The sequence below is a fragment of the Phragmites australis genome, chromosome 21, assembly GCF_958298935.1.
Source record: "Phragmites australis chromosome 21, lpPhrAust1.1, whole genome shotgun sequence".
Classification (NCBI taxonomy): domain Eukaryota; kingdom Viridiplantae; phylum Streptophyta; class Magnoliopsida; order Poales; family Poaceae; genus Phragmites; species Phragmites australis.
In genome coordinates, this window is record NC_084941.1 from 12183585 (window position 1) to 12206486 (window position 22902).

The 22902-nt window shown below is 41.2% G+C and overlaps 1 protein-coding gene across 1 annotated transcript; it reads left to right on the forward strand.

Moving 5' to 3' along the window:
* The first annotated feature begins 12530 nt into the window (after positions 1–12530).
* LOC133902977 (F-box/LRR-repeat protein 15-like) lies at positions 12531–21856 on the forward strand. The gene is made up of 17 exons (XM_062344307.1): positions 12531–13303; positions 15052–15322; positions 15421–15553; positions 15920–16019; positions 16100–16297; positions 16370–16640; positions 16748–16846; positions 16928–17016; positions 17119–17218; positions 17315–17485; positions 18038–18190; positions 19556–19716; positions 19808–20006; positions 20340–20803; positions 20889–20952; positions 21222–21311; positions 21397–21856. The coding sequence occupies exons 1-17, from the start codon at positions 12909–12911 to the stop codon at positions 21472–21474; spliced, it is 3036 nt and encodes a 1011-aa protein (XP_062200291.1). The 5' UTR covers positions 12531–12908; the 3' UTR covers positions 21475–21856.
* The last annotated feature ends 1046 nt before the right edge of the window (positions 21857–22902 follow it).

Sequence of the window (22902 nt, forward strand, 5' to 3'; positions counted from 1 at the left end):
ATTGTGCAGGGTATTGAATGGCAGCATCCTGTAATTCATCGCCCTTTTGTACCTCCATAAAATGTGTCGGTAGTGTTTTGTTTCCCAAAGTAAAACCAGTTTGTTTTTAATGTACTCATGATTCGATCCTGATGCTCTTAATTTACACACATGAAAAACCAGTTTGTTTTTAATGTCCTCCATGATTCAATCTCGATGCTCTTAATTTACACATATGAGTACTTTTGGTGATATAATTTGTAAGCACGTGAGAGAAGAGCACTTACGAGTGTGTGCGCATGTGATTGTCACCGTATAATCAAATAAAGAAAACCACATAAATACTAGATGGTTTGACAGATAAGAAAAACAACAACATATATTTCGTAGTGCATATTGTCTAATCTAACGTAGAAAACAATCATAAAACATTTCGTAGTTTGTTTGGGAAATCAATTAAATCTAAATAACATATGTTATACAACTGTTGTTTATATCACACTTGTGGTTTGAAATATATTGATATCTTTGTTTGCGACATGCACTATAAGAAAAGTAGTTAGCCAAATACTAAATTTTGAAAAGCAGTTCTAGCACAGGATTATAATATAATCCACTTTAATGCCAAATGAAGCCATAATAAGCAACCCAACTCATTACTTTTTTAGACTAACCCAACTCAACTAAAGATCTGTCGCATGATCTAGTCTTCCTCCTCACTAAATCAGAAAAAAAAAAAGCAAGAACTATTGTGGTTCTTGGAAGGAGATAAAAGACATTTTGAGGGCAAAAATTAGGAGAAGGGAAAATGCAAAGAAACGTCATAATAGTATTTCAAGGAAAATATTATTTACAAAGGCATTTGGCGAAGCACATTCTTTAGAGCGGTATTATCATAGAGGAGTATAGGCTATTCCTTGAAGTAGTATTTCACGAAAAAGGTTGGCAAATATTCAGCTTAGCCTTGCACATATTAGTCAAGGCCCATTTATTTTATATACTATGGGTCTGTTTGTTTTAACTGTGAATTGTGAAAAGTAATTTGTAAATTATAAATTATAAAAACTGAATTGTAAAAATTAAATTGTACAATCTACAAAAGCTGGTAAAATACGAATTGCTGGATTGGTACAACCTAAAAATTAAATTATATAATTTAGCTTTTATAATCCAGGTTGCCTATTTCAACTTGCAAAGTACAGATTACAATATGCAAACTTAAACAACCATGCCCTAAGTTTATCAACATATTTGCCAACCTCGCGTAACCTGTGAGGCGATTAAAATTTGTAGTTACTCAAAGCATACCACGAAGGGTCCACCTGATAGCGAGTGTTGGCAAGAGGTTTTTCTGTGACCCCATCTAGCTGAGGAACTTTTTTTTTATTGACACATCCAAAACACTTCTTGGACGGTTGATGCAAGGCCTGAGAGCAGTATGTAAAGCAAGCCAAATCGATAAGGTACAGTGAAAGCATACGGTCGTGAGGTAAGGGAATAGCTGTGAGCCTGTGAGCATGGAAAAACTGACTGCATGTTCTGCTCTTTTGGTGACTGTGCTAATAGTGCTAGTCATCTGCCGCATGCCCGCTGTTTCATTGGGACTTGGTGCGTTGACCACCCTGGCACCCCAGACCCTTCTCCCACGCAAATTGTGCAATTTTCTTCTCATTTCTGTAACGGCTGGTACTAGGTTTGGGAAAGCACTAAATGGACATATTCTAATAAAGTTTAGCCTGTTGAGCAAATTAATTAAGCAAAAAATCAACAAGTTATTCAAACCAAAAGAAAAGTCTATGGATGTGTGTTAACGCTAGTTATCGTCACATTTTAGTTATCAATTTAATGGTTATATTCATGATATTTGATCAATTGTGTCACTTGATGCTTAACAATAGCTCAAATGGCAAGTATGTTGTGTTTTGTGATTGGATATAATATTTTATAGAAAATAAGCGCAAATCAACACATTCAAAAAAGTGATGGAAAATAACATGAAGAAAATAGAGGAGGCTAAACAAACTAGTTGGTGAAACCTGGTAAGGAGGCTCAGAAAACTAACACAAAAGAAAATAGGCCTAGTTCAGGAGGCACTACTACAGAACAGTATATCACTGTCAGTTTTGGAGCTGGCAGTGGGTAACAAGCAGTGATAATTGAGGACTATCACTGCTAGCTCCATGGACCGGTAGTGAAAGTGATTATCATTGCCGGCTAAAGGATTCGGCTGGCAGTGATTTCTTGAGTATCACTGTCAGTTGGTGTTTTCAGTCGGCAATGTTGTGCCTCCCCCTTCTACTCCGGCCCTGTACTCTCTCTCTCTTCTCGATCTCTCCATCTTTCTCCCACTCAATACATGCATACAATAAGACATATGTAATGTAAATCCATAATAAAGGCACATTCATTAATATATAGTAATTCATGTCACACACATATATATAATAGTTCTCACATATAATATTGTAAATAAGTACGTTACGGCCACATTTAACCAAAAAAGTCACATCTTACATAGCAAAATAGGCATAAAGGTACTGACAGTTGACACATTAATCTTACAAGTCACATTATCTTACATAGTAAAATAATGATGATGACAACCAAAATTAGGATTATGACATCTTTACACGTGAAATCACACTTCTTCTTATTTTTGAAATTAGCCAATTTTAGTTTGGCTTGGATAACTTGATTGTTATATGCCGCAACAGCTTCATGTTTAGACTTGTATCCTTTGTAACATGCTCCTTTAAATCTATTAACTTGTGCATGGAATTCCTCCCAACTGGAGAACACTCCACTTTGTTGACCACGATGAACAACATACAATATCATAGCAGTCCTAAATTTCAGAGAAAATGCAAAAATGATATAAAAAATTTCAGAGAAAATGCAAAAATGATATACTACAAACCACACTAACACCAAAGAATGTTCTTGAAAAAAACTATTAGGTACAGTGGCTCTAGCAAATGATCTTATTAGGACTTCAGTACTGATTACATGTTCAGAGAGAAAGTATTCTTCTCAAGTTAGCATTTGTGTCAGTCCTACTAGTTCAAAGAGTAGCTTCGCTCAAGATAAGCTGGACGCTCTATTTGAGGTTGACCTCAAGAGTTTTTTTTTAGGTTGCATAAATACTGACATGAGAAGAATGCTTCCTCTCCGAACAGGTAATCAGTACTAAAGTCCTAGAAGTAATAAAGAAATATGGTCTTGAGCCATATCACCATCGCCACTATTTTATTGTATTTCAAAAGAAGAAAAGCAACAAACAAAAACCAAAAACAGTCACCAGCATCATATGCAACCACTATCCAACAAAGAGTCTATTATTTGATTAGTCTGCATTAAATTGACTGCAAGCTCGACTGGGATAGTGAAAAGATGTGCAAGGTGTATGTGTAATAACCATCCCAGTCGAGCTTTACAGTCATATGTATGGTAAATAATTCTCTAATTTCATCATTTGCAAAAAACTAAAATAAGTAAAAATAATAATACAGTTTTCAATGGCCGAGTTTTGAATGAACTTAAAAAAACATGTCAGCTAGTTGATTGAAGTTCCCTTCCCGTCATGTCCTAAGCAACTGCATAACTTCAAATATACAACAATATAAGCAAGTAATCCCATATTTACTTTCTCATTGTTGAAAGGATCATATAGCTCTTTTTGACTAAGAACATTGATGCATCATTTACATTAACATGCAAGACTTAGTTTGATAGAGCATTAAGGGGGAAATTGAAAAGGAGACTAAACATTGTAATAGTCTTACACTCAAGTTCACCACTTATGAAGAAACAGGGAAGCATCGGAATAGGACATATGCATTTGTTCAGTTGAAATTGGACTGGTTTTACAAATTATGGTTCTACCTACTTTTTAAATTGCTGCAAAATCTAACTTGGAGTGCAAATAGTTATCCATCAGGCCAATACACACAATGAATATCATAAACACATCTAGCATTCAACAGGCAAGAAAATACAGTTGACTTCATGAATTCAATGTGCTATTAAAGATGACTTTCATCTTCCTGTCTATGGCAAAACATCCATCGAACATGTATAAGTGCACAAAAGCATTCATTTGGGAAATCTGTACAAGCAACGGCCTCCGGTCTACATTAGTACGAGGTCGTGGGAAACTGATGAACAAGGAGAGGAGAGGAGGAGGATGGCAGGAGATATCGTCACTAACCTTGGGAGCAAAGAAGGAGAGGACGGCGGTGCTCCGAGACGAGGAGGCTAGGGCTCTGGGATGGGGATGGCAGCGTCGGGGCTCTGGGACGGGGATGGTGGCTTCGGGGCTCCGGGACGGGGACGGCGGTGTCAGAGCTTTGGGATGGGGACGGCAGCATCGGTAAGGGTGCGAGGAAGGGAAAAAAAATTTAAGTTTCAAAGGGTGTGAGGTGTCGAGCAGTATTATAGGAGGAGGACTTTCACTGCTGGCTGAAGAAGTCCACCAGCAGTGAAAGGTGACCTTCACTGCCGACTCAATAGGACAACCGGTAGTGAAATGGGTTTCATTGTCGGTCCAAAGTCCACCGGCAGTAAAAGTGATTTCACTGCAGGTCGAATATGTGCATCAACAGTGAAACCCCTTTCACTACAGGTGCGGGGAGCAAAAAAATTTGATTTGGCTACGCGCGCACTAAGACTTGAATCCACGACTTGCTCCAAGTAAAACCGAACAAACTGCTATGCTATTCGAATATTTTTGATTGATTTTTACTATATGTATTTATTAATATTATGTTAACCTAAAATCTTAATACAAATTTATTTAAATTACAAATTGAAGCTTCCATAACATAAGTGAGGTATAATTGCATGTAAAATAAATTCATGTAATTAATACAATTTAGCTACTTTGGCTTAACGATTCGCCCTTCATTATGATCACGACGTACGTAGGGAGGTTCGTCGGTGTCTTTCATGGGACCTAGGTCGACGTCATCTCCGATAAGAGGTAGCGCGTCGAATTGATTGTAGTCTTCCTCGTCAACAACATTCTCCACTTCGACAATCCTTCTTTTTCCATGAAGAACCACGTGGCATTCATCCTTGTTAGTCGGGTTCAGGTCCTTTACATTGAAGATTTGCATAACATCATTCGCAAGTACGAATGGTTCTTCTCTGTATCCAACTAGTTCTTGTCCACTGTAGTCATACCATACTTGTGAGGGAGAGAGTTCTGAAATGGCTCTGTTAGCTCGAGGTAGAAGAAGGTGGAGAAGAGGAGAACATCATTGTCGGCTAATATAATCCGTCGACAATGATGTACATATATCACTGCCGGTCAGTGGATCAAGCCGACAGTGATGAGAGTGCTGGGTATCACTGCCAGCTCAATCCATCAGCTACAGTGATGACTCTTATCACTGCCAGTTCATGAGCCATGATGTTCTTCCCGCGTGGCTTATGAACCAACAGTGATGCCCCATCACTGCTGGCCCATGAGGAACCGACAGTGAGAAGATGTCATATAAGTCCAGTTCTGTAGTAGTGAGGGTGTTGCACGGCACTGGTTCCAAGCTGGACCACAATGGCTCATCTTCTTCCCATAGTCGGTCTCCATCGACATATGACTTGCAGAAGGTTCCTTACATCAAATTGAAAAATATCTACGTAAGTTTGTCCACCTCCTCATGAAAGGACTATGTCGAACAGATTATAAACTCAAGACAATGCTGCCTGGCCAAGAAGGAGAAGATTTCTGACTGGATTGAAGGGTCAATTAGGTTAGACACTCAAAGTTCACGATCTCAGCGAAAACTCTTCAAAAATTGATTGTCCAGAGTTTAGTGCCACACAACATTAGCCCTGCCTCAGGTTCCGTGCCTAAGGTTTTGCCGAGATCTTCTAGAAGTGTTCCTCATATGATCTAATCATGTATTTTCAAGGTATTATGAGGTGATCTTCTATTCTTCCCATAGATTGAACGAGATCTTGCCATGCTATTATGAGATGTCGCTATATTAATTCAAAGTTTATTATTTTGATATATACGATGTATGCTTTCTTTTGTTTTATCATGTGTTCATGAAGTATGATCATAGTGAGGTATATGCAAACGTAATGTTTCAGTTATTCTTACTGAAAACATTGTTATAATGCATTAGCAGATTCGGAAAGATTAGCCTACTACGTGACTAATGCTTTAGGTGGAAATTGGTGTTTGCTTTGTAACAACCTTTTTAATCAATCTATCAGCTTAAGTTATTCATGCATGCAAGTGAACCTATACCTTAGCGAAGACTGTTCTTAATATTGATTACAACCTAACATTCTACATGTGTCTCTTGTTCAAAGTCTTTCTCTAGTCAACCATTCTTCTTTTATCATCGTTTTAGTTGATAATAAGAAGTCAATAGAATTTTGATTGATCTACTTATTCCTTGAGATCAATAACCTCGGAATACACTAAGGGAAATGGCTATAGACAATGCGTGCGCTTGCAGTTACAAATTGTGTGCGTAGTAGACATCGACAATGTAATTCCCGTAAAAAAATATCTATGGATGTCATGTTTTATGTGTGTATGGTTTTGTCCTCAGGAAGGAGAGTTCAAGGTGATCATCTTGGAGTTCAACATGCAACATTGGGAGGCCCAAATCCCTCTTGCAGTCCTGCCAAACAAATGATCAGCCTTACTATCCACCATTAGTCGCCATGCATAATGGATATACAGATAGTGTAAAATGGGCTACGTGAAGATCAATTTTAGAAGTTTTCAGAGAAGCTCAAAAGATATTAGATATCATGAAGGAAAGATGTTCAATACCTTTGCAAAGTTTCAAGATGAAACTCAACATATATTGGGACATAAGAAAAAAGCAAGTAATTACTAAATGGGACTTTTACTAAATATTTTTCTTTCTCATGGCTCATAGATGACATTTAGTTTGATCTTGAAATTTTATGCCTATAGAAAACACCCACCTCTATTTTTTTTTTTTGAAAGACCATCCTCTATATCTGGTGTCTTCTATGAGGGTTTTTGAAAATTACATTCATCTCTACACACGTTTTGCAACATTTAGACTATTTTGACCACATATGTGCCTTATAATTTGTATGTATGAGTTGGCTGCTCCTATACAAGTGGAAGTTACAAATAGAAAAAAAAAAGCTTGATTTTTCTCACTTATGACTCTATCAATTGATTATACAGCATTGCAACCACATTATCATATTGCTCTTGGCTTACTTATTAAGAGCACAATTGCGCAAATACTTGTCTATGTAAATTAATTAATGAACATGGGATGGTGTCGGAGGATGAACTCCACAAGCAGGGATCCGGAGGAACCCCTTTGAGATTCGGCCGGGGAGATGATTCTGAATCTACCTCGTATGTGAAATAAATAGGAGTAAATAAGATGCAGGTGGGTTGGATGATCGGATGCAGGAGGAAATAAATGCTTTGGGAATTTTAGACAGGTTCGGGCCGCACGGAGAGTAATACTCTACTCCTGTGTGTATGCTATAAATGCTCAAGGAATGCCTCTATGAGGATCTCTCGTGTTACAAGAATGTTTGTCTAAGTTTAGAGCTTCGTGAGTTTGTCTCGGTCTTGAAGAAGCTGTTGTCTTCTGTGTATCTCAATCTTCTCCGTTCGGTCTATCGATCCCGTCCTGTTCGTTGTTTCGTCTCCGGGGAGCCCGCCCCTCTTTTATACCCCCGTCGAGACGGGTAGCGTGCCTAGAAAGGATGGCGCAACTTCCAAGGCACCATAAATGGAAAGTAACCATCATGGACTGCAATCTGATGTGACGGGGGGTTGAAAATGCACCCCGTCCGGTCCTGTCATCATCATCCCACTTTTCAGCGGGTGCCGCGGGGAGGGCCCACCGGGCAGCCACCGAGCACCCTGCGTACCCGCCCGGTCAGAGCGAACCTGACACAGCAGAGCGGCAGGCGATATGCCTTGAGCTTTGCGACGATATCCCGAGGCGTGCCGGATGACGCGCGACGGAACCCGCCGCATTAAATGACCCCACGCCTCCCTGCTAGGGAGTGGCAGGGACTGACAGCAGGCGTGGGGGGAGTGGTTGGAAGTGACAGGCCACGCGCCCTCTTAAATGCAGCATCGGGCCTCTCACCAAATAACACCTCACCGCCAAGCCCTTATGGGGACCACCGGCGAAGGACTTCTCAGGTCCTCGGGGAACTGTAAGTGCTCGGGGACTACTGTTCACAGCCCCGAGCACTCTCTCTCCCGAATATGCTCTTTTTTGTCCTCGGGGAACTCGGGTACTCGGGGACCACTGTTCATGGCCTCGAGCGCCCTCTCCAGGAACTTGACTGCTCGGGTCCTCAGGGAACTCGGGTGCTCGGGGATCACTGTTCATGGCCCCGAGCGCCCTCTCCCGGAACTTGACTGCTCGGGTCCTCGGGGAACTCGGTTGCTCGGGGATTACTGTTCATGGTCCCGAGCGCTCTCTCCCGGAACTTGATCTTCTCGGGTCATCGAGGAACTCGGGTGCTCGGGGGCCACTGTTTATGGCCCCGAGCACCCTCTCCTGGAACTTGATCTTCTCAAACTTCGGGGAGATAATCTCCGAGGGAGGGCACCACGTGGCACTCTGTTGTCCTGGCCTCGGGACTCGGGGACCCCCGGTTTCCATGTCACCGACAGATGGTTTGGTGAGATAGTAAGCCTGTTGTGACCGATAATTTCATTCTTTTTGATAAGTTGATGTTACTTTTCTAGAAGTTGCTAAAACTTGTGATTTTGTGTTATTAAATGAAGTGTAAGTAGCTAAGTCTTAGGAAAAAAATGTAGTTCAGTTATTTCAAGTTTATTTGTGGCGTAGATGAATGTGATGTAAATTATGGGAAGTTTGCATGTATTCTACTACTGTTTCCTACTAGTTGTAGATGTTTGTTTAAGGGCAACTTTTACACAATGGAAATGGTGGACACTCATGTGGCTTCTACACAATGGAAATGGTGGACACTCATGTGGCTTTGGTGGCCAATGCTAACACTTGTCAACCTGTGATGCTTGAGATTATTGATCTGGGTTCCCACAATCTTACTGACTACTCTTCTCGTTGGTTGTTCACTAATTGAACATTAGGAAAATAATTATCGTACCAAAATATTCACATAGAAGGTTAATTGGTGGGGAAATGAGGCAAACCTCAATAATAAACCATCTTAAAGTTCAGTGAGGACTTTTGTGGTGCAAAGAGAGGAAGGCATGGTGAAACACGCTCATTTTCTTGAGGAGTATACTAAAGAAGTGGGAATGTGGTTGGGTGTGTGAAGCGTTAAGCACATCGCCACTAGATTTCTGTTGAGAAAAATGGAGGAGCATTGGAACTAGAATTGTGGAAGAAGATGAGTTGGATGAAGAAGGTGGTGTGTGTGCATCCAAATGGCAAAATTTGGTGGAGTAGTAGCCTACATGACAAGAACCATACTAGATGAAAACTGCTTTTTGGTTTAAACACCATTTTGTTAGTTGGGTGGTGTTGCATTCATAGTTTTAAAGTTGAGGATTGAAAGCATTTAAATGGATTTGTTCCCAAAGAAAAGGGAAAGCTGACAAAGATTTAAATATCAAAATTAAATTAAGAAACTTTATATATGTACCAGATGTATCTTTTTCCTCCCCACGATCGTACTCAGCATAAACCCTTCCATGATATAATTGAGTGATTATTCGATAAAAGATCCAAAATAGAAATATGAATTTGATTGAAGTTAGCTAGTGACCAATGACCATATGGCTACTGCTATAGGTGTGCACTCATCCCACCAGGATTAGAAGTCATAGACTTTTGTACTGGTGTTCACCGATTTGGTGATTTTAAGAGTACACATGTACCTTCAGCGGAAAAGAGCACAATTGCCTTGCATGAGGACTTATGCGTCTCCAATTAATTTGTAGCGTGTGCCACATGTGTTGAGTGTGTGCTATAAAAATTTATATTTAACTTTATTCTATCTAACGAAAGAATTCAACCAAAAAGTGCTATAAAAATTTATTCTATTTTTCTTTCTCTTATAAAAAGAACTATTCTATTTAAAAAATCCCCTGCAGCCAATATGATATGTGAACATAATATACTATTTAACTTCAATTTTAATTTCCTATCTAAAATGAACTTAATAAAAAGGGGATTTGCATTTTTGCCACTGTTTTAGGTATTGCATGTTTGCAATTGAAAAAAAAGTGTAACTGCAAATTTGCCAACTGAATCCCCCAAAACCCATCAAACTTGGCATTGGACTAAAGTGGCATTTAATTGGTTGAATAATGTTGAATAGAATGGGATGGTCATGAATGAGGTAGTATAAGTAGGTTGTTTGATTAGTTGTATAAGACGATATGAGAATATGTTTAGTTGGATTTATGGGATGGTATAAGAATGTGTTTAGTTACTAAGCCATGTATTATATCCTTGTATAAATTAATTATTTTACAGAAATAATGATTTTATATTTGTTATTATAAACAAACTATACTAATTAGTACTAATCATCACTATTTTAGTTAAGCATAACTTAAGTTGTCAATAATCATCATAAATACCCACAATAATAATTAGTAATGGTTAAAACATCTCATTGCAACTAATATTTAACTAAAAATCCTTAATAACTACTAATAATAACTAATCATCATTAACCACAAGTGATCAACGTAGTTGATAGAACTTGTACGGGTCGTTCGACCAATTTTTTGCCGCACGACTCGGTACAACATCTTCTTAATATATTTTAATAACGGAATGGTACGATTCATCGAACCAAACCATCTCATCCTAGACGGAATGATACAATTCAACAAACTAAATCATCTCATTCTAAACGGAATTATATGATTCAATGAACCAAACTATCTCATCCTAGACGGAATGATACAATTCAACAGACTAAATCATCTCATTCTAAACGGAATTGTATGATTCAATGAACCAAGCAACCGAACTTGCTGAGATCCCGCACGACCCGTGCATGTATGGATTGATTTAACCCACCAAACATACCCTAACGAATTGGACAAATGTTGTTCACCTGACAAAACCGCCTCTAGCAATTTCTCCTGGATAGCCGCCGTTCCTCCTCATCTTGACCCACTGTCGCCCCTCTTCTTTGAGTGTTGCTGCCGCTCCTCCTATGCCGTCGCTGTTCATCTCGACATGCCGCCTCCACATCTCATCCTGCCATCAAGGCTCCTCCAGTCGTGCGCTCGCCCACCCATAACTCACCGGCGGATCGGAGGAGAGGGAGAGAGATGCCATCCGCCAGCTTACTGTTGAGTTCCTACCACCATGTTCACCCGCCCTATTGCTGAGATCTTGTCAGCCTCAAAGTTGGATGTCTTTGGGCCGGCCCCATGGTGGTTGCGGCCTCCTTCAACTGGCGACCCAAATTTGGCCGGCAAGGTAGACGAAAGAGAAGGAATAGGGAGAGGGAGAGAGCAGGACGACCGAGAGTCGAGGGAGGAGCGGCGTCGCACAACACACCACCTATGGAGGTGACCATGTTGTCCTTGTTGCTCGCCCGCTCGCGTGTAACCGCAGATCTAGCCATGGCTGACCACGTCAAGGCCCCTATGGAATCCGTGGCCGAGCTCGACCCGTTGTTGTCCCTTGTAGCTCCCATGCTGAGCTCCCATCCGACGGCCACTGTTGTAGGGAGAGACAAACTAATATTAGAGGAGGAAGAAAGGATGACATGATGAGGAAGAAGAATAGAAGGGTAGTTTGTTCATTTCCCTTTGTTTTCTTGCAAAAAAGATGATAGTGCATTGAACATTGAAGTAGTGGCAAAGGGATCCAGAAGTGGCAAATTTGCAGTTAGTCCTTTTTTAATGGTAATATGCAGTTGAGGACTGAACCAGTGGCAAATATTACGCTGGATTCCGAGTAGACAATGACTGGTGGGTCCCACAATTGGCCCACCTAAACGGTGCGAAGTCAAAGTTAGCTCATAGCTGACCGCGGTCGCAGGCAACCGCCACCCAAGCCACATGCCTACTGACAGGTGGGGCCACCAGGTACAGAAGTACGCAAACACACTGCAGGCAGCACACCCCCGTGAGAGACAAGGTGGGCCCATTGTGTCCCTTGCCTGTCTCGTGACCAAATCGGGGGTCAAAGCACACATCAAATCAGACGTACCCACCAGAGCGAAGCCTCCTGATTCTGTCTGACTGACATGTCATCCCTACCAAGATACCCCGGATGTCAGTAACCACGACGTCGAAATAAACGCGCCGCTCGCCAACTGCACTGAGGCACAGTATAGCGACGCCCGGACCCACATGTCAGTTGGTGTAACACGTCCCATTTTGTTATCCCGGGCCTCCTCTGAACTCGTTGCCCCACCGGTCATCGACCGCGAGCGTAGAACCGTCCCGTGCCCGGAGGCGCACTGAGCAAGCGCAAAGCCCACGCATGAACACGGCCCAGTGGAAAACTACCCCTCACTTGCACCTGGGGCCCTGGGTCCTCAGGGCCCACTTGTCAGCCTGTAGTTCCGCTCGATACAAATGGCCCGCGCCCTCACGGTCCGAGCAGCCTCTCTCAACACCCCCCACCCATCTTCGCCTCCTCCCCGACCCCGAGCGCTCGCGAACCTGCGGCGAGCACCACCGCCGTATCCGCGCCGCGCAGATCCGCCCGATTCGCACGGCCCCAGGCGAGCGCACCTGTACGGACGACGCGAGCGCTAGCTTCCGCCCACCCCGCCGGCAAGTGGCTCCCGGATCGCGCGCCAGCCTGCCGGGGCGCAGTGCCGGGTTGATTCGGCCGAATCCGGTGGAATTCGCCGTGGCGTGGTGCGAAATCGGGTGAGTTCTGTCGGGTTCCGTGTTGGGCCGGTGCTTTCGGAGGTCGGGCGGCCGGAAATGGCGCCGGGGGTGGTTCTAGGGTTAGGTTTTGTTGCTTTGGCGTGAGGGAATGGCGGACGGAGGGCGGATGAAGGCCGTGGAGGGCAACGGGGACGGGGAGGAGAAGGATGAGGACGCGCGGGAGGAGCTGGAGCTTGCGCTGTCGCTGGGGCGGCGGGGCTGGCACCTGCCGCCTCCGCGGCAGGAGCCTGCGCCCCGCTCTCTGAACTGGACGGTGGCTTTTTCGGAGTGGAACCCCGACGCGGCCGGGAGCTCGCGGGCTGCGGAGAGGGCTCCGGTTGGACAACCCATCCCGTCGCTCGGGTTCGGTGACAGGTTGGGTTGCGTCATCCTAGACGGCGCCCATGCAGGTGGCAGTGCGGAGGCTGGGTGGGAGGACGGGGACGAAGAGGATGAAGACAGAGACCTGCAGAATAAACGGCTCAGAGTGCGTGGCTTTGACGAGTAAGTTGCTTGGAATATTGCTCCTTTTGTTTTAAGTATTTCTCATGCTGAGTTTTCTTTACACATGAAAATTGTTGTTTTGTTTATTTCATGCTGATAGTGGTTTTAGGAAAACCTGTCAAGTGAAATTGGAAAATTGCTAGAATTCATGTATGACATAGTTGAGGTGGAATTGTTCTGTTGCTAGTATGCAGAAGATTCCTAAGGTAATTTTCTGCTGCAAGCATGAGAAAGATGGGGGTCAAGGGGCGCACTTGGATGTTCATATTCTGAAATACCGAGTCCACTTTTGGGGTTGCAATGGTGTCCAAGGGGTAATGAATGTATTCCCTGCTGTGGAGTCATTGCTTTCCCTGGAAAGGAAAAAAACTACGAAAGGATCAATGGAGAAAGTGCTTCCTGTAGTCATGTTAGGTGTTAGCAACTTAGCATATATTTCCTGCTGTAAGAACTAGTACTATCAAACTTTACCAGGCCTTGGTGACATGATATTTGAATTGCTTAGAAGCCCAAGAGACCTAAACTAGGTTGAATCTATTGTAGGACATTTAATCTAGTTACCCTCTTGTTCTCGTTATTCTTTTTTTTTCTTTCTGAACTACGACCTCAGTGCATTTATGCTGCATCAGTCGTTATTCTTTTTTTTTCTGAACTACGACCTCAGTGCATTTATGCTGCATCAGATAGTTCATATAAGATGAAATTGAAATTAGTTGGTTGCATGCATCGTGCTGAAAGGACTAGCATTCTGTAATCACATGATCTGGAGGCTGTACTACTCTTATAGTCCTCAGACAGTAGGCGTATATTAATCTGCACATTCATGTACTTCTGTTTTCTAGGAACACACTCTTAGGAGAAAAAGGAGGGGGTGGGTGTGGTAACAACTTTAAGTCACAAATTTTTTTTTGCTTTCTCTGCATTTTTGCCAGCTCCCCGCTCCCATGTAAAAACTACATTATATAAAGTGAAAATACATGAATCATAGCCACTTGTAAAAAGTATCAGAGCTTCTTGACTGCCTAGAGATCTAGATGAATCCGACCAGCTGAGTATGATTTTGGTTACGCTCTCAGTTTGTTCCGTCCTATCAGTGTATCTTTGCATGCAAGTGTATGGACTTAGACTGCTTCTGTACCTGTATGTTGTTTCCCTGTTTTTATTTAATGCTATTTCATTGCTAAGTTTTTGGTATTATTTCTTGCGTTGCACAATGAACTTTTTTTGTTGTATGAAGATTGTTCCAGAGTGTCTCCTTTACTCTCTTACACAATTTGCATAGTGTTATGCATGCATAATTTAGGGTTAATCCTTTTCCCTGGTACGCACAAAGACCACGATTTCCTAAGATTTTCCTAAAAAACAATGATATCCTCTTTAAGTATGGACCATCTTGCTTGGTTTGGTTTGTTTCAAACTAGTGTTATGAAAGTTACTGTCATAAAGTAGCATGATTTTTATCTGTCTTTGAGGTGAACATTTTTTAAGTGCTTATTGTCTTGTTGAGCTTTGCAAGAGGATGCAATCATGTACCTATACTTCCTATACAATCTGTGGTTGTGGATATTAGTCATTCTGTAGGGAGTGCAAGAAAGTCTCTTCAATTGTTTTGGTTGGAAACACTAATTATCTTTGGGGGTTCTTTTCCTCACTTGTTAATTTTATCATTGTTGATTAGTGACTACTGCTTGGATTACCAGTCTGTGCATCCATTTCGACTTATGTTAAAAGGTTCTTCTATTTTGCAGAGGAAGCCCACAGCATTCTGGTGTCAATGATACCTCCTTCAGCTCTGAATCACCATTTTTGCCCATTTCTGATGAACATGTTCATTTCAATCTGTCACGTTGCCCAGAACATGAATTAGAATTTGGCTTGTCACTTTTCCCAAATGATGGCAGTGGTGAGAGCCCTAGGGATGCCCCTAATGAGAGAGTTGATGATATAGAAAAATCAGGTGGAAGAAATTCTGAAGATGTTGGAATAAGAATGGATCTCTCTGATGATCTCCTGCACCTGGTATGTCACGAGTTTCTTTTTCTTATGTTTTTTTAGGTATGCAATTACTGCCTCTGCTTTGCTCGAAGCGTACTAATTTGTTAGATTTGCCATTTCAGATATTCTCTTTCTTGGGCCAGAAGGATTTATGCAGGGCAGGTGTTTCCTGCAAACAGTGGCGATCTGCTAGTATGCATGAGGATTTTTGGAAGTGTTTGAAGTTTGAGAACACTAGGATATCTCTGCAGAACTGTATGTCAGTTTCTTGGTTTTGTTTTTCTTACCTTTCAATTCATTTTCTACTACCTCCTTTTCCAAATAACTGTCATGTTGACTTCATGGTTCAAATTTGACCTTAATTTGTAGGAAATACATATGTAAGTAAAATACAATTAGGATAAAGCCTGCTGTTGGAAACCTATAACTATGATTTTCTACCTGTTGACCAATAAATATGAATTGCTTTACTGAGCTCTTCAGCGAAACTAATCATCCTGTTCTTTTTGAAGGCTATGGCTTGCAATTAATTTACCATAACTAATCATTATGCAATCCTCTTTGTGACCCCACTGGATTGTTACCTGATGCTATTCGTGTCTTACTATGTTGCTTTTGTAGTTGTTGATATCTGCCATCGTTACCAGAATGTTACAGACCTCAATTTGTATGGTGTCATAAATGCTGAAGCACTAGTGATGGAAGCAATAATGTGCTTAAGGTCTGCCCCTTCAATTTTTTTTCCATCGTTGCCTCATTCTTTCTCTTATTATTGTATTTATCGAATCATCTGTCTTTTAGGCATATGAAGTCCTTAACAATGGGCAAGGGACAATTGGGAGAGGCATTTTTTCATGCTTTGGCTGAGTGCCCATTATTGACTACTTTAACAGTAACTGATGCATCTCTTGGGAGTGGCATCCAAGAAGTAACTGTTAATCATGATGGATTGCGTGAACTTCAAATTTTGAAGTGCCGTGCACTCAGAATATCTGTCAGGTGAAACTTTTTGGTGCAAGTACTTTTGTGTACATGTGTTGTCTAGCTAATATATGTTACTTTGTCATCCAGGTGTTCCCAACTTCAAATACTATCTTTGAGGCGAACTGGCATGGCTCATGTATCACTCAGCTGTCCTCAGTTGCGTGAATTGGATTTCCAGTCCTGCCACAAGCTTTCTGACACTGCAGTTCGTCAAGCTTCTACAGCTTGTCCGTTGTTGGCGAAACTAGATATGTCATCTTGTTCCTGTGTTACTGATGAGACACTGCGTGACATAGCTGGTTCGTGTCCAAATCTTTCTGTTCTTGATGCATCTAACTGCCCGAACATTTCATTTGAGGTTTGTTTTACTCTGCGCTCTGTTTATAATTGTGTCTTTGACGGATTCTGCATATAACTATCAGCACAAGAATGGCTGACATGTGTTTGTTTTTGTCTGATATGAAGTCGGTGAGGCTTCCAATGTTGATAGACTTGAGTCTGCTAAGTTGTGAAGGAATCACATCTGCTTCCATGGCTGCAATAGCTTATAGTCGTCTGCTTGAGGTAGTGATTCAGTTTCTTTGGTACTGTTTTGTAAACTTCTTGCTGCAAGAACTAATGGAGCTTCTTTGATAATTATTACAGGTTTTGCATCTTGATAATTGCAGTCTGTTGACTTCAGTGTCTTTGGACTTGCCACATCTTAGGAATATAAGTCTTGTGCACTTGCGCAAGTGAGTAGGGACTGCTTTTGCTTTATATTTGACTTTTTCTTAATTGTTGCTGATATATATATTTTTTTCAATCGTTCTTGTTCGTTATATACTGTCTTACAGGTTTGCTGATTTGAATTTGCGAAGTCCTGTGCTTTCTTTCATCAAAGTTTCCAGATGTTCAGCGCTTCATCGTGTTAACATAACATCAAGTGTTCTTCAGGTCAGCTCTATGTTTTTCTGAAATTTTGTTATGGTACTTATTGATTTATTTAGATACTCTTGAACATTACTGAATGCTGAATTTGTGTGTCTGCAGAAATTGGTGCTACAAAAACAAGAGAGCCTATCTAGCTTGACATTGCAATGCCAGAACTTGATTGATGTGGATCTTAGTGACTGTGAATCATTAACGAATGCAATTTGTGAAGTTTTTAGTGATGGAGGCGGTTGCCCTATGCTGAGATCATTGATTCTTGACAATTGTGAGGTATGGCTTGTTACATGCACACTTACAAGCTCCCCTCCCCACCCTAACAACCAACATAATCACAGATGACTGCGACTCTGGCTATCCCTTTGTGCTATAACTCCTACTCCGATCCTAAATATAAGTCCATTAAGGATTGTTATTGGTCAAACCTTTTAAGCTTTGACCATCAATATCTAAAATCGTATATATTGATAACATAAGATTGATGTTACTAGATTCATCATGAATATTACTTTCATAATATATACCTCTTTCTACTTGAAATAATATATTTCCATAGATATTGCTAGTCAAAGAGTCATATTGGAGACTGTGTCAATGTCCTAATGGACTTATATTTGGGATCGGAGGGAATAATGTATTTAGAGAAAACATCTTGCTATTAAATGCATAGAAGCTATAGTATTATTCCATCTTGTTAAACTTTGGTGTCATTTTGCCATCATTTGATTATTGCATTTAATTTGTGCTTCCTACTATGTTTTCCGTTTTCAAGATGGTAGTGACAATCTGTTTCGTTATACTGATGTTATTTTCCTTTTATCACAGAGTTTGAGCATCGTGGAACTGAATAGTAGTTCTTTGGCTAGTCTCTCTCTTGCTGGTTGCCGCTCCATGACATTCCTAAAACTCTCTTGCCCAAATCTGCAAAACGTGAATCTTGATGGCTGCGATCATCTTGAAAGAGCATCATTTTGCCCGGTAAATCTACCATCGTTTCTTCTGCTTCTGAAAAATCCCATCCAATCTTTTGTCTAATTGATAACAAATCTAATCTTAACTCTCGTAAACCAAATAATCTCCCAATAAGGAGGCTTGTCCCTAAGCCATCGCACACTGTTCAAGTGAACAGTACCCCTGACACAAACTTCCGCATGAAAAAATGATGAAAGGATGCCAGTTGTTCATTATTGAGCTTGCAATTTGATTTATTGGATTACACTCATGCAAGGTAATCTGTACTTGCTCGGCCACCTAATTAACTTTGTAATGAGTATACTGGCATTGGCATTCTACTCAGCCTTGTAACCGGTTTTCTCTATTTGAAAAAAAATGGATTCTATAGATGTGTTTATTTGTATAGCTTACAGACATCTATTGCATCTCTTTTGATGTATGTAGACTTGAAACTAAACAATTATGGACAATGAATGCTAGAATGATCAAAATAGAAGTCATAAGACCATCTCCAACGGTTTCCTTTCAGGGTTCAGAATCCCTTCATGACGGGATTTTCGTTCCCTTCAGCGCTCCAACGGTTTCCCTTCACGGTTCCCGTCACGAAGGGATTCCCAGGGTCATTCCTTCCAGGACGGGATTTTCTCTCCTTTCCCTTCGCGATTCCCCTCGAAGGGAAGCTGTTGGAGATGAGAGGAAATAAAGGGAATAAGAACGGGGAAGTGAATCAGGAAGGGAACGAAATGAAGGGAATATGGTTGGAGATGGTCTAACATCTGAACACTAATGAACCTAGAAAGCTGTATTCTTATGTCGATGACCCAACATGCCTTGTAAATCAAATTGCAAGCCCAATAATGGAGCAGTTGCGCGAATAAACCCTTGAAACCTGTTAACTACCCGGTTTTTGCAATACTCATAACCAGTGAGGAGAGTGGACCTAGTAAGAGTAAGCAAGTGATTTGGCAGGCTACAAGACCTGTTTTAGAACATTGCACTAAGTATATGGTAGTAATCTTCCTAATCTACACCCATGCACTATGAACATGTTTAAATGGCCACCCCTTCTCCCTGCAAGCCTGTCAAGTTACTGTTTTAGGCTCCATCAAGAGGCAGTTTGTTGGATTCTGACACTTGCATTGCCCTCCCTCCCCCTCCCCCTCCCCCCTTCTCTCTCTCAGATGTAGGTCAAACTCCGCCACTGCTGGTATACAAAGGGTAGTTAGGTCTTTCTGCTTGTTCTGAAACTGAGATATAGATGGAAAGCAAATACTGAAGCACAGAATATTTAGATAAACTCAAATAAAGAAGTAATTTGAGTACTTGACCTTTTTAATTTCTTACATAAATCAGTATTTGTGTACATTCTAACATTGTCTTCTTTTGTAGGTTGGCCTTGAATCCCTAAATCTTGGAATTTGTCCAAAATTGAGTGTTCTACAAATCGAGGCACCAAATATGTTTATATTGGAGCTGAAGGGTTGCGGTGTGCTTTCCCAGGCTTCTATCAATTGCCCTTGCTTGACATCTTTAGATGCCTCTTTCTGCAGGTTGTGCCATACGTCCAAAATTTCTACTATACATCATTAGTTAATACTGTACTTATCTGTTGCTGTACTCTACTTTCTTTTGCATGTTCAGGCAGCTTGTGGATGATTCACTGTCTTGTATGGCAGAGACATGCCCTCTGATGGAACATCTTATCTTGTCGTCATGTCTATCCATTGGCATTGATGGATTGTCCTCCTTGCATTGCCTTCATAAGCTGACCTTGCTTGACCTGTCCTACACATTTCTAATCAACTTAAAGCCTGTTTTTGACAGTTGTCCACAGTTAAAGGTAGGCTTGATTTGTTACTGTTTAAAACATTTTTGTTGCAGATATTGGTGTTTAGTAACAAATGAAAGTCTTGTTGAAATGGATTTGCCATTGTTGTAAATTTAGCAGTTATTATTTGGAAATTATACCATGTGGCCTATGTATTTATTCATATGTGGACATAGCACTGTTTTATGTTTTAATATAGTTTTCATACGATGCAATATTTTATGGAAGAACACAAAATGAGTAATGATATTGTTCCTTTATGATTGGAGTACTATGAGAGTTAATTTTTATTATCTTTCCTTTCTAATATTTTGAGGGTTTGACGGTATCTCCTTTCTTTGGCAGGTCCTAAAACTCTCTGCCTGCAAGTATCTCAGTGACTCATCGTTAGATGCCCTCTACCGAGATGGTGCTCTTCCGATGCTTGTTGAGTTAGATCTGTCCTACGCATCCATTGGGCAGACTTCGATAGAAGATCTTCTTGCATGTTGTACAAATTTGGTTAATGTGAACTTGAACGGATGTACAAACTTGCAAGAATTGGTGTGCGGATCAGATGATTGCAGTTCTGTTGATATGGCAGTTGACTTTTGCCCCCCTGATTCTGCACCAGTGAAGAGTGAAGAGGTCAGTGGGCGATCTGGTCGTTTGCTTGAAGTTCTCAATTGTACCGGATGTCCAAATATTAAGAAAGTTGTTATTCCTTCAATGGCAAACTATCTACATTTGTCCAAAATCAATCTTAATCTGTCATCGAACTTGAAGGAAGTGGATTTGATGTGCTCCAATCTTTACATTTTAAACTTGAGGTAATATCGATGTGCATGTCTGCACTTCCCATTAGTATCCATGCAGCATTTTTTTTATTTATAGCATTTACTTCTATTTTTTCAGCAACTGTAGCTCATTGGAGGTTCTGAAGCTTGATTGCCCAAGATTGACCAATCTCCAACTTCTGGTACTTTTCTTCATGCAACATTAAAGAATGTGTTGAAATTATTGACTGGCATGATTAGCTTCCGTATGAGACGAATGGATTGATGCTAGTTGTGTTCTCTGTTACATTAATATTAGTTCATTGCATCAATTGCCTGAGTTTAAGCGCTTGGTTTGGATCTCTTGGTTTCATTAATTAATAAGTTCCACGCAATGTTGGGCATGTACTGTTTGTCGCAATATACTTAGTCTACTGTTGCATATACTTAACTGATAGTGTCACTCTCACAGGCATGCACCATGTTGCAAGAGGAGGAACTAGAATCTGCAATATCCCTCTGTAGTGCGTTGGAGATCCTTAATGTACACTCTTGTCCAAAGGTAAGCTATCATTTTTTGTGCACTAGTTCAATCCTGTGTGTTGTGTTTAAATTTCGTCTCCTAAATAGCCCAAGTTTGTGCACAGATCAATGCTTCGGATTTTGGCAGGCTCCACAGGGTTTGTCCCAGTCTCAAGCGCATCCAGAGCAGCCTTATTGCATAATATTATGCAGCCCCCATATAAAGGGGTGTGCTATTCATGCAAAATAGCCTTTTGCTATATCTTGTCCCTTGGTGGACATGAGCAACTCTAGTTCAGATTTGAAAAAACAAAACAAAAAAGCCCTCCATGGCACTCTTGTACATAGTACCACAGCATCGCCAGTATATTGCATGGCAGCATATATTAGGAGCCAGGGAGTTATGCGAGCCTATTTCACCAGTTGATTCATGTCCGGTAATAAGTATCTTAGCTTCTGTTGTGTTGTAACTAAAAAACCGTTTGTTTGTTTGTTTGTTTGTTTGTATTCCATGTAATTGGACCGATGGAGCAAGCAAATGTGTACTATGGTTTATATGCGTTAATAATATATCCTGTTTGGATCTGAATTGGGAATTACTGGATGCTGCTTGATTGGTGATCTGGTGTGTGGTTTTGTATAGCTCCCTTGTTTCCAGAGCAGTGCAGTTTATGATCGCTCTCAGACTCGGTGTAACACTAGTGGTACTCTTGCATCATGGGTCCTTGGGAGTTGACAGTGCAACTGTGCAAGGGAGCCAAGATGCTGAACTTTAATGAAGTAACCTCACAACCTGCCATTTCTTTACTTGCCGATCTGTGTTTCTGGTCCCTCGAATCTCGTTGCTTGATGTAGGTCAGCAGGTTTCTGTTGCTTGCTGTAGGTCAGCCGTCAAGATAGCGCCATGAGGTGAATGTGTGCTGTGCTGCTATCTTCGACGAAATGTGTGTCTAGTTTCTCGCATCTCTGTTCGCTCGCTGCTTGCCCATGAGCCATGGATTCGTGTTGTGTACTTGGTGGGTACGCAGAACGGGAAAAGAGGCGTCTACCCGTCCAAAGTCTAATGGAGCAAATTTGCTAGTACGTACTTACAACCTTAATGTAGGCCCGCTTGCATGACAATGCTAGCTGCCACTGGTGTTTGTAGATCCGGCGGGAACTACACGCAGTATCAGGAGATCATTTCGATCCTACTCATCGATGAGAAAGAAAGAAGAGAAGGTCAGTTAACTCTGCTGAACATCGTTATTGCTTTACATCTGAAAGAAGTAATACGCATCTCTGATACGTATGTTTTTCTTTTCCCATGATGATGGGATTCAGATGCATCTATTCCAGCTGCACTTACCCATATCTAGTTTGCACTAGGGTCCAAACTGCTTTGTACACCTTTTCACAAATAAAGGTTCATAGTTTTTCAATTAGCACGAGAGCAATCGGTTGACTTATACTCAGTTTCTCAATTAATGCAGCAAGCTAAGATAATGTTGGAACCTTTTGTAAGCCTTTGACCATTGGAATGGGCAATGTGAGAAACACTCATTAAAGAGGGAATCGTGCATTGTAATTAATGTCACCCGTATTTTCGGTTATAGTGGGGGGTTTGAGGAGTTTTTATAGGTCGTATCTAA

Coding starts and splice junctions, on each gene's coding strand:
- LOC133902977 (XM_062344307.1), top strand. CDS start 12,909: ATGGCGGACGGAGGGCGGATGAAGGCCGTGGAGGGCAACGGGGACGGG. Junction 13,304..15,051: donor AGAGTGCGTGGCTTTGACGA/GTAAGTTGCTTG, acceptor TCTATTTTGCAG/AGGAAGCCCACAGCATTCTG. Junction 16,020..16,099: donor GAAGCAATAATGTGCTTAAG/GTCTGCCCCTTC, acceptor TCTGTCTTTTAG/GCATATGAAGTCCTTAACAA.